The sequence below is a fragment of the Anabrus simplex genome, chromosome 1, assembly GCF_040414725.1.
Source record: "Anabrus simplex isolate iqAnaSimp1 chromosome 1, ASM4041472v1, whole genome shotgun sequence".
Taxonomy (NCBI): domain Eukaryota; kingdom Metazoa; phylum Arthropoda; class Insecta; order Orthoptera; family Tettigoniidae; genus Anabrus; species Anabrus simplex.
In genome coordinates this window covers 1,560,080,729-1,560,097,227 of record NC_090265.1, presented here as the reverse complement: position 1 = coordinate 1,560,097,227, position 16,499 = coordinate 1,560,080,729, and the positions used below count along the sequence as shown (strand labels likewise).

At 37.3% G+C, this 16,499-nt stretch overlaps 1 protein-coding gene across 1 annotated transcript in view; it reads right to left on the bottom strand.

Moving 5' to 3' along the window:
- LOC136858518 (mitochondrial-processing peptidase subunit alpha) overlaps nucleotides 1-16,499 on the bottom strand; it is an 82,971-nt gene that overhangs the window by 13,284 nt on the left and 53,188 nt on the right. Inside the window, exons 6-8 of the mRNA XM_067138120.2 lie at nucleotides 16,239-16,331; nucleotides 15,872-16,156; nucleotides 14,412-14,620 (exon numbers count right to left, since the gene is read on the bottom strand). Coding sequence (XP_066994221.1) covers nucleotides 14,412-14,620; nucleotides 15,872-16,156; nucleotides 16,239-16,331 — 587 coding nt within the window. The remainder of the gene's footprint in view (nucleotides 1-14,411; nucleotides 14,621-15,871; nucleotides 16,157-16,238; nucleotides 16,332-16,499) is intronic.

The window sequence follows — 16,499 nt, the reverse complement described above, 5'->3', positions numbered from 1 at the left end:
CGGTATACTCCGCCGGCTAGGGGGAGTGTTGCAAGCTTGGCTGCGCCTGCGTATTGCTTCCTTCAGGCTACAGGCAGGGGCTCACTTCACATGAGCACGAGCCTTATTCCCCGGGAGAACGGCGCTAGGTGTTCGACAGATCTCGTCCTGATTTTTACAAAACACAAATTCATATTGTACTCAAAACAACGAAAAGGCACCAGGATAATTGTACTGTACATAAATAATATTCCTTACAGTTCCAAGCTACGTGCTGGAGCCCGGTAGCACGTACTGACCGGCCGCCACTGAGTGTTTGGGATTCTCACCAAGAATACTTAATAAAAGAAATAGATAGTGTGCAGAGGAAAGCAGCAAAATTTGTAACAGGGGATTTCAGGAGAAAAAGTAGTGTATCAGAAATGTTAAAGGAACTTGGGTGGGAAACTTTAAGTAAGAGAAGGGAGAAAACTAGACTTATAGGATTATATAGAGCCTATACAAGAGGAGAAGCATGGGGAGATATCCGTGAGAGGCTTCAGTTGGAAAATAATTATAACGGCAGGACAGACCACAAATATAAAATTAGAAGGAATTTTAGCAGAAGCGATTGGGGTAAATTTTCATTCATTGGGAAGGGTGTGAAGGAGTGGAACAGTTTACCAGGGGTAGTGTTTGATCCTTTTCCAAAATCTGTACAGATATTCAAGAAGAGAATAAACAGCAACGAAGAAAATAAATGAAGTGTTAGAGGGCATTCGACCAGTGCAGGTTATTGTAAATAAAAAAATGTGTGTGAATAAATTAATTCCATCCCCTGGTCTAAGGAGTTTGGACAGCCAAAATAGGGGACTGCCTGTAGGGGTGAAGTACAGTGGGTACTTCGAGGGCCCTGGGACCGCTACGGTGGCTGTGAAGGCCCTTCAGGAACTCTGAAAAGTGGTGGCAAAGGGGGCTCTGGTTAAGACGCAGCAGGTTGTTATGCTACTTAGGTTCCAGAATGGGTAAAAAAAAAAAAATGCAATGTAAAGTTTAATCTTATACCAGTTGTATGGTATCATTTGAAGTAATTCCACATACTGTATATCAGTTGACTATATTTGTAAGTAGTACAGGAGATATTATAAGTAGAATTTTGTAAACAGTATAAATTTATTAAGGATGAGCTGTATGTTTAATAGAAAAAATTGTTAGTGTAAATTGTATAATACTGTATTATAGGAAAATTTTCTTCTCTTGTTAATTTAATATTTAGTGCTTGACAATAATGTATATTAGTGTACCATTTGCCACCGAGGTAGACACCTCATTTGCAAATAAAGAGATTTTGATTCTGATTTTTTTTTAAGTATCCCATAAAATGGAATGATATTACATCATGCAGTATTTCGTCCAACTCGTTGGCTGAATGGTCAGCGTACTAGCCTTCGATTCAGAGGGTCCCAGTTTCGATTCCCGGCCGGGTCGGGGATTTTAACCTTCATTGGTTAATTCCAAATGGCCTGGGGGCTGGGTGTTTGTGCTGTCCCCAAAATCCCTGCAACTCACACACAACACATAACACTATCCTCCAACCTAAACATGGCAGATGCCGTCCACCCTCATCAGAGGGTCTACCTTACAAGGGCTGCACTCGGCTAGAAATAGCCACATGAAATTATTATACAGTATTTCCAGGCTTACATTTTTGCCTCACAAATGTATGTTCCATGTCTCCTACCATCACCACTGTTTCCCAAATAGTATCTTCTTCACTTTCACTAGAAAAACTGACAAGGGCATCATACGAAGAATCATTCAACTCATTATCACTACTATTAAAAATACTAATATCTTTCATGAAGTCTCTTGTCTTCAGATAAACATCTCTTCCATTTTGCGCTCGCCAATTCTGTTTACATCATCAGCTAGTCAGAGATTTTATGTGAAGGAGAGAAGATAACACATTTTAGACCTAAAACTTCATGAATGATCTGTTGAGAATGTCGGAAAACATTTTCCAAAGAGATTACAATACCCGAGAAAATACTGGGCGATCATGAAATGAACACTGCAGTTAAACAAGAATTTCTTGGACGGTCATGTTATGGGCAAGTTCCACTGAAGAGGTGAAGTTTTGCTAGACATGAAGGACCTTCATCCTCAAGCTTCCTTGTGTTTTGGATATACGAGTTGCGGGAGTTTTTCAACAATCTCAATCTGTTTATCTGTTGAAGACCCACCACCCATTTAGTTCTGAAGAGGTCGAGGCCTTTATATTTTTGGTTATCGGAAGAATCTGTTGGTAATTGTAGTATTTCCTTCAGAGTTCCTCTTACCATTTTATCTGCATTGTCGGGGAAACTCTGGGATAATAACAGTGTGGTTTGTACATCACAAATTAAGGACAGTGTTCAAAATACATTTTTAGTCTAGATGTAGCAGCAAGGAGAAAACTACTAGGTTTAATTTTGTTTTAAGGTTGTTAAGTACTTCTTGTTATGTGAAAATAGGGTCGTCTGTGAAGTTGTTGCCCAAGAATGGTACATTGTCTTTTGATTATAAACAGGTAAATGTAATGTTATCAAAGATACTGAATTCACCAGTTTTTTACTTCCCTTTTGATAAATTTATTGCTACTGATCTTGCACGATTAATTTGTAGTCCAATCTACTGCAAAAATGTACTGTGATTCTCGTCAGGTCAATTGCCGAAGACTTCTCTTTCGTCACAATAACGGTATCTTCTGCAAATCCACGGATGGTTTAAAACCAGGAACAAGAACAAAACAGTATTCATTACTGACAGCCTCTTCCGAAAGTTCACTTTAGAATGCAGTCAGTAGCCATAATTTAAAGGGCTGGTGATAATGGTGATCCTTGCTTAAACATTTTCTCATTTTAATTAGTTTTGTATTCTTTTACTGAATTTCGTTTACCGTATTTACTTCGTATTAAACCTCATTTTTCTCCACTTTTACAGCCAAAAAAAAGTAAAGGGGATCGAACATGTGATAACCTCACATTGTGTGCAATGAACACATGACATCTAGGCTATACAGAGCTATAAATTGTAAATGCAAACATTCTACACAGTTCTTTAACAAACTTACGAATGTTATACTGCCTATTTTTGTTGGAAGGCAGTATTTCTAAATGTAAAAAGTCAATAAATGGTGAACATGGCTTTTAGGCCTAAACATAAAGTAAATATAATCCGTTTTAGTTACTCACATCACGTCATTCATTACATTTCATTAATTTCTCTGATGAGGTCGACGTTGGGAAGGGCATACGGTCGTAAAAGCTTGCTACGAAGATTCGTCTCACTTCATACTCAACCCCGAGAGAAAAGGAATAAGAGTATCATATCATCATCATCATTTCATAGTTTCAGTTCCCTGGGTACTGTTAATGAGCCTCGTCCATTCCATTCTATTCATGTATGTCTTCTTCTCCATGACGTCTGCTATTGTTGATCTCCTGTCTTTGATGTCCATCTTAACAACGTCCATCCAACGGGTTCTAGGCCTTCCCACCATTCTTCTTCCTGTCATCTCTCTCTTAGGTTCAGTCTGGCCATTCTTTCTGGTTCCATCCTCATCACATGTCCGAACTACCGTAGTCTAGAATTGCTGACTCGATCTGGTAGTGATGTCTATATGCCACTTCTCTTTCGCACCTCCTGATTCCCTATCTTGTCCAGTGTATAGTGGACCTCAGGAACTTCCTCTCTGAAGCCTGTAGCCTTGACAAGTCTCGCGAGGTTAGGGTGCATGTCTCAATACCATATGTCAATATTGGTACAAAATAGCTGTTGAACATTGTTAGTTTTGCCTTCTTTAGAACTTTGGTACCCCAAAGAAGCGTCCTCACTTGTTGGTAGAAACAGGAGCTCTTTTGCACCCTATTGTTCATCTCCTTTGTGACCAGGCCATTGCTAGAGATTATGCTGCCGAGATAGAAGCTTTCTACACATTCCGGAAGTTGGTCTGCAAGTGTGATCCTTGCCGAATGACCCTCTCTGCTTACTATCATCACTACGGTCTTAGTCATGCTGATCTTGAGGTTGAATGCTTTGAACTTGGCGTTCCAAACATTTAATTTTGATTGAACTTCCACTTCTAACTCTCCCCAGATCACATCATCTGCAAAGGCCATGGCTTTTAATTCACCTAATGATGTTTCTTTGATGGATTTCATTATTTGATCCATCACAGTGATGAATATTAGTGGTGACAGTGCACTTCCCTGTTGTACTCCACTCTTGGTCTGGAACCAGGATGAATAATCACTACCAACTCTCACACAGCTTGTACAGTCCTCGTATACCGTAACATCCAAATTTTCCTCACTAATCCTTCAGGCACATTTCTCTTTCTTAGACAATCCCAGATCTTTTCTCTTGTCACACTGCCATATGCTTTCTAGACATCCAAGAAAAACCATGAAGAGATCCTTGCCTTTCTCCCAGTGTTTTTCTATCAACATTCGGATGCTGAAAATTAGGTCCGTTGTTGACCTATTAGCTCTGAAACCATATTGCTCTTCTTCTACTTGCTCCTCTAAAATGATCCTCAGTCTCCGTTCGATGACTTTTTCCAGGATTTTCAGCCCGTGATAATAGAGTTATTCCTCTGTAGTTTGTGCACTGTAGCCTTATTCCTTTCTTGAATAGTTCCAGTCTGCAGGTATCTTATTGTTATATATATACATCAAGATATATAGTATATATAGTATTGAAAAGGTGGAACTTATCGTCCTTTCTTTGATGTAAATCTTGATTCAATATGGAACCTAAGTATGAAATTCTTAACGTTAAATCTTATTGTTATAACAGACTGCACCTAGTACTCTATGCAAGCACTGTAACCTTGTATCCCTGTCGCTTTGATCACATCAACGCTAACATCATCATATCCTGGTGAATTTCCAGTGAGCATTTTCTTCAGGACTGTTTCTGTTTTCATCCATGTTATTGGAGGTTCTTCAGTGTATTCTTCCACAACTGATTTTGAGTTCTTCGGGTCTTCTGTTGTCCCATTTAGCAGATTCTCAAAGTGTTTCCTCAAGACCTCCCTGATGTCACTCTCCTTCCTGATCACATTTCCATAGCTATCTTCAAGAGCCTTTACGGTGTCCATTGGTTTTCTTCTGTTTTTGACCACTTTGTACAGCAACTTCATGTTTCCTCTGCTGTCTTCCTCCAGTTTCTGAGTGGTCATCCCAACATTCAACTTTTCCTGCTTAATTATTCTTTTGGCTTTCAGTTTCTTATCACAGTACACTTGTTCAAAGATTCTGATCTTCACCTCATCCCGTATATCTTGTGACTTTAGTTTTTCACAGTCCTTTTCTCTCCTAGCCAAATTTCTATCCTTTATGGCTGCTTTCACCTTTCTGATCCACCAGGGTGTTTCTCTCCTTCTTTCATACTTTTGCACTTGTCTTCCCACACACCTCAATGGCTTCCTTCACTAGAACCTTCTTATCTGGTCCATTCTTCTTCTCACTCTTCATTTCATCAGTTGTGTGCCATTCCATTGTCCTGATTACCAAAATACGGAATTGAAAAGTCATTATTTGCCACGCATAACGTTAAAAAGTTTGTATGTTAAACGGCAGAAAAATACAAGTCAAATGATACAAGCAATTGGAATCATAGTGGCCGTGACCGAGATAAAATGTACCATCGGAAATTGTTAGAACCATCAGAGAGAACTGATTTTGAAAAAGGCAGGTGGGAAGATCAGAAGAGTAATTCTGTAGAAGAAATAACATATTGTGAAGTTAAAATATCAAATTTGTCGGTAAAAACCGAAGTCATTACGAGAATATATTTCCGTGCATGTAATATTTAAGAAATTTAAGACGAAATATGAAGCAGAAGATAAAATACGATAGGATTCCCCTTGGAATTTCATAGAAGAAAAGGAAAGGTTTTATTAGGAGACACAGATAAAAACACGCAAGCATTTGATATAAATTATCATTGAATTAGATGATCATAAGCCACGACAGACATATTGGTAATCTGTACACAGCATACGAGTTGACGTTACATTTCAGAGTATAAAACAAAATAACAGTACAAGAAGGCTATGCAACTAACAGGAAGATGTTGTTAATATTATCTTTGAATGTAATTTTCATGCATGCACAAGAGATCGACGTGATGGTTCATTAAATCAAGTATGGGATTGGCGACTGATGGATTCCAGCCGACATCACCCGCAGATACGAGCTCACTTCCCGAGAATCCCAAATGACTGAGCCATTAACCAAGGAAGAACCAGTACAAAGGAGGATGTAGCACAACAAACAGCAATCCCGGCAGCAGACAGACACAGAATAAGATAAGTTTCACAATTTATTTTAAGATGATTTTATGTTTTTCTTTGTAGAAGGTAGGTGTTGATTGATTATTTTTGGAAGGAATAGGTCGTTATATCTTCGTGATATGTTTAATGACATGTAGTTTCTACACGAGTGATTCAATAGTGATCTATTAAGGAAGGTCATAGGTAGTCTTCAGTATGATTTTTAAGTACATCCTAAGGTAGGAAAGTGAATATATGTCAGCGATATTTCAGTTAGTTTTCAATAAACCATGCCAAAGACAGGGAGTTTTGATGAGAATGAAGTGTGATACATGTTAATATTAAGTCGTAGGTTACCAAGTTCGTAAATATTTACCATTTATTGCCAAGTATAAGCCAGTACAGGTTAAATATGAATATATATGGATAAGTAAGATGTGTACTGCTAGACATATGATTTAGTTGTTGATCCATGAAGTGATAATTTAAGTATATGAGAAGTGAATTGATTTGTGTATTACGTAGAGTCAAATAAGTAATACTGGCATATGGTGCAGTATAAATATATGAAGAAAATATGAGAAAGGGAATATGAAATGATGGAATAATGTTGTATAAAAGAAAGTAGTTGATGAATTATGATAAATGGGAAGACGTATGGGAAAGGATTTCCATATGTGATTAATTAATGAGTAGTTAAGTAACGCAAGTGTGGATCAATGTTAGAATTAGTGGTAGTATTGATGTTTAAACATTGAATAATCCATATCGCGTAGTAAATGGCAACTTGATAATAAACTTGCGAGCTACTAACAGATATTGGTCATAAAAAATAATTCCACTAATCTATAATCAACACTCATACGGCAATTTTGAAGAGAATTACATATTATGTATATGGTTTAAACTGATTTAAGCTAAAATGACAGGATGTTAATAGGATATATGATCTTAGCGTCTTCTTTGTGACAGTCTATCACTAATGTGGAGTTAGAACATCCATGGTATTCCTTATTAACTTGTAATAAAATGATTGAATTTTATGAAGTGATAAGACATAATTGCAACCTGACAATGAAACTATTGAATCTATTTAGGGCAATTTCACCTATTTCCAGAGAAGATATCTCAAATATGGTAGGTAGCCAATGGCAGTTACATAATTATTTGATCTTATTTCGTATATGCCTAAATGTGTACGTCTGATATGAAATATATATATAAATAATCATTCTTAATACTGGTATCAAAAATATTTTATTTCCTATATCATGGGATTTTAAACATTTCCAACATTTTATTCAAATAATTTACTTTTGAAATAACAAGCTCTTGAATGTTTAATACTGTAATAAGAAGCTTAATCCTCAAAGATGTGAGAAACAATTTGTGTTAAGACACGATAATTTTATTTAAATAATTCCAATTTATGAAGACTTACTCTTTCCGGTCTAACTGCGAGCATAGCTCGCAGTGGCCGTAATTACATTCAGGCCGCGCTGCGGGCATAGCCCGTAGTAAGGTTTGACAATTCACTAAAAATCGAGAACGAGCTATGCACGCATTCTGGTGGTTACATCGTGTTTCGTCATGTATTAGTTACGAGAGTATTTAAGCAGATGGCAGTTTTATATGTCTAAGTCAGAGAATTTACGATATTTTCGATCAACATGCATCAGTAGATGTTGTCACCCAGTGAGCTTTCTCTTTGGTGAGCTCCAAGACATGGCTTCTCGCGGCAAACATGTGCTTGACGAAAGTGATATACTCGATATTTTATGATATATTATATGTTTATGCACAACTGAACATATTACTGGCATATGAACTCGAAACAACTTCTTACATTTCATTATGATTGGAGTTCGTTTTACGGCCTAGCGCATGTTCCCGCGTATTTCAAATTTGCGTGAATACGTAAGATTTCTACATATTAGTACAGTTGTCTGTTTAGATTACTGTACTTTCTCTTTCTAGATGTATTTGGTGGTAAATGGAACAATATTTTTACATTTGAGCAACTTTTGACAAAATTTATCAATTAAAATAAAATTTCATAAGATCTCCCATTTTCATTATTGTAATTATTATTATTATTGAAAAGAATATTATTTTTATATCGTACACATTATTGTCGTTGTTTTGTAATTACAATGCACATTTTATTAGCAAAATAGGGTAAATATAACAGTATTTCAGAAAACTGTACTTGCTTAGTTATCCGTCAGAACTTTTTTCCATTCGCAAAACATGATATAATATATAAACAATTTTAAAATTTCAGGTGGTAGTTGACATACCAAAAATAGTGTTTTTCAAAACTAGATGCTCAAACAAGCATAAAGAAAAAAGAATCATGCAAATATCTCCTACAGGTACAGAGATATAATGTTTTAAATATCCTTAGAAAATGCCCAGTCCAGAACGTTAGTTAGGGATATTAAGGCCCAGACTGGAATGGGTTAAATGAGGTGAATTATATATTTAATTTTAAAATCAAAAGCTTAGAGAGAAGCTGAGATTTTTTTTTTTGTTGAATGCTATGACAGCTAAGATGAAGAGGATGATATTCAACCAATGCTTTTAAAGGAATATTATTGTAAATATTGATAAATATTTGAGCTTCGGATAGATTTAATTTACCCATCAGTTTCTATATTTTTGAAGAAATAATAGTTATTAAGATTTAATTCATTACTATTATTTATAGATTATAATATTAGTACATAAATTAATATTATGGCATAGCTAGTCAATTTTGCTGATTCTGTGGTTGATTTAAATCTGAACCGTCCGTAAAACTTGTCTGGTGTAAATGGAAGTGTTGCATTGAATAACTCTCATTCGAATTCACGTTTAAAAAAAATGTTTTTTAAATATTTGCTGTAATCCCTGAGATGTTCACTGACACTAGCTGTGGATTTTTCTTGAACACTGTGAGATTTGGACTCGAAATGGCACAGTTGGTAGCTGTCTTTTTATCCAATCTTGATAATCAATTCTCTTTTCCTTGTCAAGGAGTTCCCATCCTTTGATTTTTGAATGCCTCCTTGTTGTTACCTTAGGTACCTGGATGTCTTTCAGGTCTGCCACTAATAGCTGGTGGTCGCTATTAAGGTTCTCGCTGGGAATTATCTTGCCATCTGTTACAAGACTTTTACCCTCTTCATCTATAATGACATAATAACAGACTTGTCTTGTCCGTTCCAACTGCACCTAGTAGTTTTGCGAGCGACTATTTTCTTGAACCAGCTATTTTTCACCATCACACCATTCCTCATGCAGAATTCAAGGAAATGCTCTCCCTCTAAATTTCTATTGCCATAGCCATGAAGTCCCAACACCCTCTCATAATCATTCCTTAAAGTCCCAATCTGAGCATTCACTGCCTTCTCGCTATCAGTGGTCTGGTCTAGGTTCTCCAGGAATTTGTTCTTATCGTCCTGGCTGCAACCAGTCTGAGGTGCATACACCTGTACCAGTGTCCACTTCTCTTTCCCTAGATGTATTGCTGCTTTGAGGATCCTCTCAATGACATGAAATCTCAGTAATATTCTCGAAGTCCTTTGACACAATCAACCCAACTCCATTCCTCATTTGCTTATTGTTGCCATGCCAGTAAAGGGTATAGTTTTTCCTGAGTTCCTTTTTCCCTGCACCTTTCCATTTGGTCTTACTCAGGCCAAGGACATATACTGATCTCCTTTCCATTACCTGTGTGTCCTGTTATTTTTTTGATATGAGGCTCTTTCTATTCTTGAAAGCAACTACAGTTTTATTCACTATACTGGCTTGCTAGGCCTAAGGTACTAGAGGATTTTGTGTTAAGATTTTACTTCCTTAGCCTTTGATAGTCCCTTATCATATCTACAAGGCAGCAGTTTCCAATGAATATATGATAATTACTTTTATAATTTTTGTCTTAAAGCCACTGTAATAACCACCACAAAAACACCCACATAAAACCATTACTTTCAAAGGATGTTTAATACCATCACAGAAATAATTTATTTGTTCAATCACTTAATGAAAAAAAAAAAAAAAAAAAAAAAAAAGATAACATTTTAAAGATAAGCATGTTCTATCACTTCACCACAATTTAGTCAAAAAAAAAACCCTGGGCCACCTGAACAATCCTCGTATTATCATATTATGCAATATTGATGCAAAATAACTCAATGGTCAGTCATTTGTCTCTGTCAGTTGAGCAGTAGGCCTACCACACAGTAAACTTGATCACTGCTTTCATTTTAATTGTCTTGTGCCACTAACTTCCACCACTGCCGGCGTGTCGTCAATCCAAGTGACATCACCTTCACTGCCATCTCGTCAGCCAAGACCAACTACAATTAGATGGCCTTACGTCAGCCATGCACTGCAAACGAGACCGAGAGCATTCGAGGTACCGTCTTTTTGAACCTTTTAAAAATAATTTTGTTCCCGACTATAGAGTCCACACTGTGTGAAGCTATTCCCAAATGGTTTCTGGAGAAGGTCTCTGATATTCCCAGTGGTGTATGTGGAGCCGAAGCCACTCCTGAATAAAGCCGTGTTGTTGAAAGCATGCCAAACTACCAGCTGATAACTAGCGTATGTTACGAGTTGTATTTCCGAATGTAATACATAGTGACTGGAAGTATTCTTTTGATAACTGTGGCTGTTGAAAGCCAGACCCTTATTTTTAAGTATATTTCATGCTTGTTCTCTACATTTATCCCATCAGGATTTACCTAAACAGTTGTAAATGAGATAAGAGAGACCACATTGTTTTTAGATTAGGTATGGTATCACCTAGATAGTGCCAAAAGTTTGACGGAAAGAATAAAAATTAATAACAGGAAAGTTTGCCGCATTTATGGATATCTACAGGTTTGGTAGTAATGCATTTATTATCATAATGTTTAATTTTGTACGTTCGTTGTCCCCCATTTTTAATTAATGCATACCCTAGTATGTTTTATTTGGAGTCTCCGAAAATCGTTGAAAGTAAGTGAGGACATAAAAAGTCAATATTATTATTTGTTAGGCACGTTGACGAGTAAAACAATTGTGATTGGATTATTTTTATCATGTTTTAAACCTGCTTCTCTCGCAATAAACCCTATATTGGCCCGAGTTACAAGACATTAAACGATCACTATGTTAATGATCTCGCCTATAGGCCTAGCAACTACCGTGAATATTTCTTAACTAAAGTAAACTCTTTTCCTCATCCCGAGGTGGTGCAGCTCTTTTTTAGATAGGTACCATTTTTGCCGCAAATCAACCTTTCTGTAATTCGTAAATCTCTGGCAATATGGCACCGGGAATCGAACTCGGGCTCCCGAGAACAGCAGCTAATTGTGCTAACCAATATGCTGGCGGACATTCTTAACAACAAAACACAGACATATATACATGACAGATGCGTGCTTGCAATGCACTGGTCGGACACAAAACTATTCACCTATTTGTGCGACGTCATCAGAGCTGCAGTAGGCCTAGGCTACGGAGGCGGAAATTTCTTAACTACGAAACACAGATGTACCGCATGACTTCGACGTGTGTTTTCATTGCGTGGGTCGTACGGACGAAACTATTCACAAATTCGTGTGATGTCATCAGAGCTGCATAAGGCTTGTACCTGCTTCGAAGCGGAATAGTTTTCTATTCTGACGAATTACGTTGGAGGTCTTGTATGTGAGATTTATTTTTTTCATTTTCTTTGTCTCGAAAAGCCAAGGAGGGTCTAATATGCGAGGGAGTCTAATAAACAAGTAAATACAGTATATTGTATTAATTAACCTACATTGTTTGGTTACTGAGGATTACAAAACTATAAGTGGTTACTTTACAAGGCATCAGAATACAATGGAACACAATGGTAAAATATATAGTGACTTTTTCTATTTTAAAGAAAAATGAAAAAACTACATAACTGGTAGTAAAATGCAACAGTTTTCTTTTGTACAAGTTTTCAAAAATGTATATTCATTTATTTTCATACTAGCCAGTTTAGTAATTTTGTTAATTAGTATCTTCCCCAATTTCTTCTAGAAAAGTTATATTAAATATTTCACTGCCAGAGGTGGTCACATGAAAGAGAATCCTAAAGAAAAAAATATGTCACTTAATGTTTATTTATGTGGGAGGTAGGATTAAAATAATCAAATTGCATGAAGGTAATCCCAAAAATAAGGTCTATTTTTTTATTTCTATGTTGGTCTACATCATTTTACAGCTCGAACATTTAACTATTTTTCTACATAATCACCAATTTGGTCGATGCATTTTTGTAGACACTGTGACAGTTTTTAGATGCCCATGTCATACCAGCATGCCGCCATGCTGTTCAGGAAGTTGTGAACCTCATTTTTCACCTCGTCGTTGGGGCTAAATCACTTTCCAGCCAAATGTTCTTTCAACTTAGGGAACAAGTGATAGTCACTGGGCGCCAAGTTGGGAACAGGGTGGGTGGGTGATGATGTTCCACTGAAACCGTTGCAGGAGAGCAATGGTTTACCGGGTGACGTGCGAGAGAGCGTTGTCATGGACAATGTTTACGCCCTTGCTCAACATTCCTCTTCTCCAGTTCTGAATTGCCCATTTGAGTTTTTTCAGGGTCTCACAGTACCTGTCAGCGTTAATTGTGGTCCCAGCAGGTATAAAGTCGACCAACAATACCCCTTTTCGATCCCAAAACACAGATGTCATGACTTTACCAGCAGACTGTGTTTGCTTGAATTTCCGCGGCTTTGGCAAAGAGGGATGCCACCTCTGGCGTGATTGTTGCTTGGTCTCAGGTGTAAAGTAGAACGCCCAGGTTTCGTCATCCGTGACAATTGAGCCCAAACAGTTGTCCTGTTCGGCTGCAAAGCGTTGAAGAAATGCGCGGGAAGAATCAACTCTTTGCCGCATGTGGTCTTCACACCTTCCGGTATTTCAACTTTTCCATTAAAATTCTGTGAGCAGCGCTTCGGAAAACGTCAGGAATCAAAGTGCAGAGATCATTCAGGGTGATCCACTGATCTTCACGCATGATTTGCTCAACCTTCATGACTGCCTCGATGGAAATTGACTGTCTCCCGCTCCTTTGTTCGTCGTAAATTTCAGTCTGACCGGCTGCAAACTCTCTACAACACTTACGAACACTTTTGACATCCATGCACGACTCACCATACACTGATATAGATGTTGATTCCCATAGGAAACCTGAAATATTTGTCCCGAATGAGTAAATTTATAATACCAATATAAATGGTCCGTTATTGGACATTATAATAATAATAATAATAATAATAATAATAATAATAATAATAATAATAATAATAATAATAATAATAATAATAATAATAATAATAATAATAATAATAATAATTTATAACAAAAATTTATAATAAATTTATAATGTCCAATAACAGACCATTTATATTTGTATTATAAATTTACTCATTCGGGACAAATATTTCAGGTTCCCTATGGGAATCAACATCTATATCATTGATGGCCAGGCAGGCATCAATTTTTGATAATGAGACAAAGTCTCTCATTGTGCATTGGCACCGCCAGTGGCTCCAAGTAGCCTACGCAGTGGCCTCCACGGTATGCACTAGCCAAGCGTCTTGGTGGGTGTGCTATTTACCAACTGATGAGACCAACTTAGCACACCATACACTTCCGTCAATTGGCAATGGATTTCGATTGGTTCAGTACCTTTTGCGTTTAAAAACCGAATTACTGCGCACACTTCGCACCTGGCGGTAACGTCTAACGGGAGCTCCATTCTCAACGGCTGCCAAGCCAAGACAGAGTGCCTCAGTGCAGCGTGCGCATTTTTATATGCGAGCGCGGAAAAGACTCTTCACAATATTGTGACCAACAGCCACACGAACCGAGTTCTGTACTTATAAAAAAATAGGAGACCTTATTTTTAGGATTACCCTTGTATAAATGGTTAATCGTTAGAGCTACATGTTTTGCGAAAGTGGATTCACTTTAACCTTTCTAGACCTAACCACCCATAAAATACTAAATACACCCAACAAAAAGAACACTAATTTGCTTTTAGTGTATACTAGAACTTCAAGTGCAATGAATGCAATGAACATAAAAATTTACCTTCTGGATATATATCTTGGTAATAAACCTCTCTTACCTGTTAAGCACATTGGTGTAGAGCCTAGTGTACATGCCCTTTCCAGGCCCACCAGCACTGAAGGAGCCACCTCCACCCATCATCATGTTGAGTACACATGTAGGAATGAAATCTTTATCCTGATGTGAGCAAGACTCCAGTCCCAGAACAACATGGGCTAGCTCAGGCAAGCCTGAAGGGCCAGCATACAGTGGTATTGAACATACATCCTGCAGGCAAATAGAATGCCCTGCTCAAGTCATCAATTCACTAACTGAATGATTAACAAAGATTAACAAAGGGCCATAAACCCCATTTAAAAATATTTACTTACAATTTTATACAAGTGCCAGAATACAAACTAATTCCAAAACATAGTTCGTGATGTGAATAAAGCCAGGTAACCACTTGAGGTCTTAAAACTACGCAGCAATTATTCAGTGATGAAGGTACACAAACTGCCTGTCCAAAATGCATTTAATAATTCTTCTCAGTATTGAGCAGGTAATACTAGCCCTCCATTTAGACAGAATGTTCAGATCACCTATTTCAGCTGAAATTTTAAAATAAATGTTCTCAGTCATTACCCACAGTATGTCTATCTTTCCTGAAACCATGTTGTTCATCCATTAATAAAGGCTCAACTATCATCCTTTCCATTCTATAATCTTTTCCAGGATCTTTAAGAACACAAACCAATCCTAACAGATTCATACTAACCACAAAATAATTAGAATACAACCACTCTCCAACTGAGAAAAATTAAGATATTTCGTAAGACCCAGTTAGAAACACTCAAAGTAAAGAAACGTGAATAAGGTCTGATACCATCAAAGTCTTCCCATTACTATAGACTAGTAACTTTTTACCTTATTGTTTCTCAATGAACACTTTTTTTTGTAATTAATCATAGCATTAAGAGTGGACATCTTATATTTCTCCTTAAAATAGATACCTCATCTGGATAGTAAATAACAATATTCCTGAGATGACAAGGGAACCAGGATAAATCTGCTATTTGTATGTCACAAAACTCGGACAAGTTTTTGGCGATGATGGGATAGGAAAGGGCTAGGAGAAGGAAGGAAGCAGCCATGGTCTCAATTACAGTACAGCTCCAGCATTTGCCTGGTGTGAAAATAGGAAACCACAAAAAACCATCTTCAGCGCTGCCGACAGTGGGGTTCGAACCCACTATCTCCCGAATGCAAGCTCACACCTGTGCGCCCCTAACTACGTAGCCAACTTGCTCGGTAAGAATAGTAACAATAGGAGCACTGACTAGATTACCAATATCCAGGAACAGATTAGGACTACTACTCCATTCTCCTTTACCTTCAAATTCTCTTCATGTTATAAAAACTAAACAGTATCATAAATACAACACATTACACATTAAAGTATGGTTGGAAAGTTGTACCACCGAAGGAAATACTGGCAGGACCAGCTGAAGCAAGCTACTAATGACGAACAATACTCACTTGTATAACACCCCCTGTGTATTGTGCTATTGAATCATCAACAATGAAATTGTTAGCAGGAACAACAAGTCCAGAGTCCTCCTCCCAAATAGGTTTTAGGTGAACAAAGTATTTTTCCACACACTTGACAAGGGAGTCATGGTCGACACCAACACCAGCAACCACCATTCGTTTTGGGGTGTAATGATGCTTTAAGTAGGTGAACAGAACATTGCGATCAATTTTGTTCACGTTCTCACCAGGGCAAATCTTAGGCAGACCCAACGTATTGTCCTTGTAGGCAGCCTGAAGATGAACAAATCACAGTTAAAACACATCTGACTTTATTTTATAATTTATCTCTATAAATGCCATAGGTACTACTCACTGCATGAATCATGTCCATCAACAATGGTTCCTGCTCTGGGCGCATCATCAAAGTTTCCAGCTCAAATGTGATGGCTTGGCGAGCTGCCTCCATCTGAAAAATATGCAACAATATTAACTTTCTTCTTGCAAGGATAACAAAATAAAGATAAAGACACATTTTTTTGCAGACTAACCATTGTCAATAATAATGTTATTGTTTTTATGTCCCACTAACTACTTTCTAACCACTGTCCATTGACATAAATAATATATCATATGC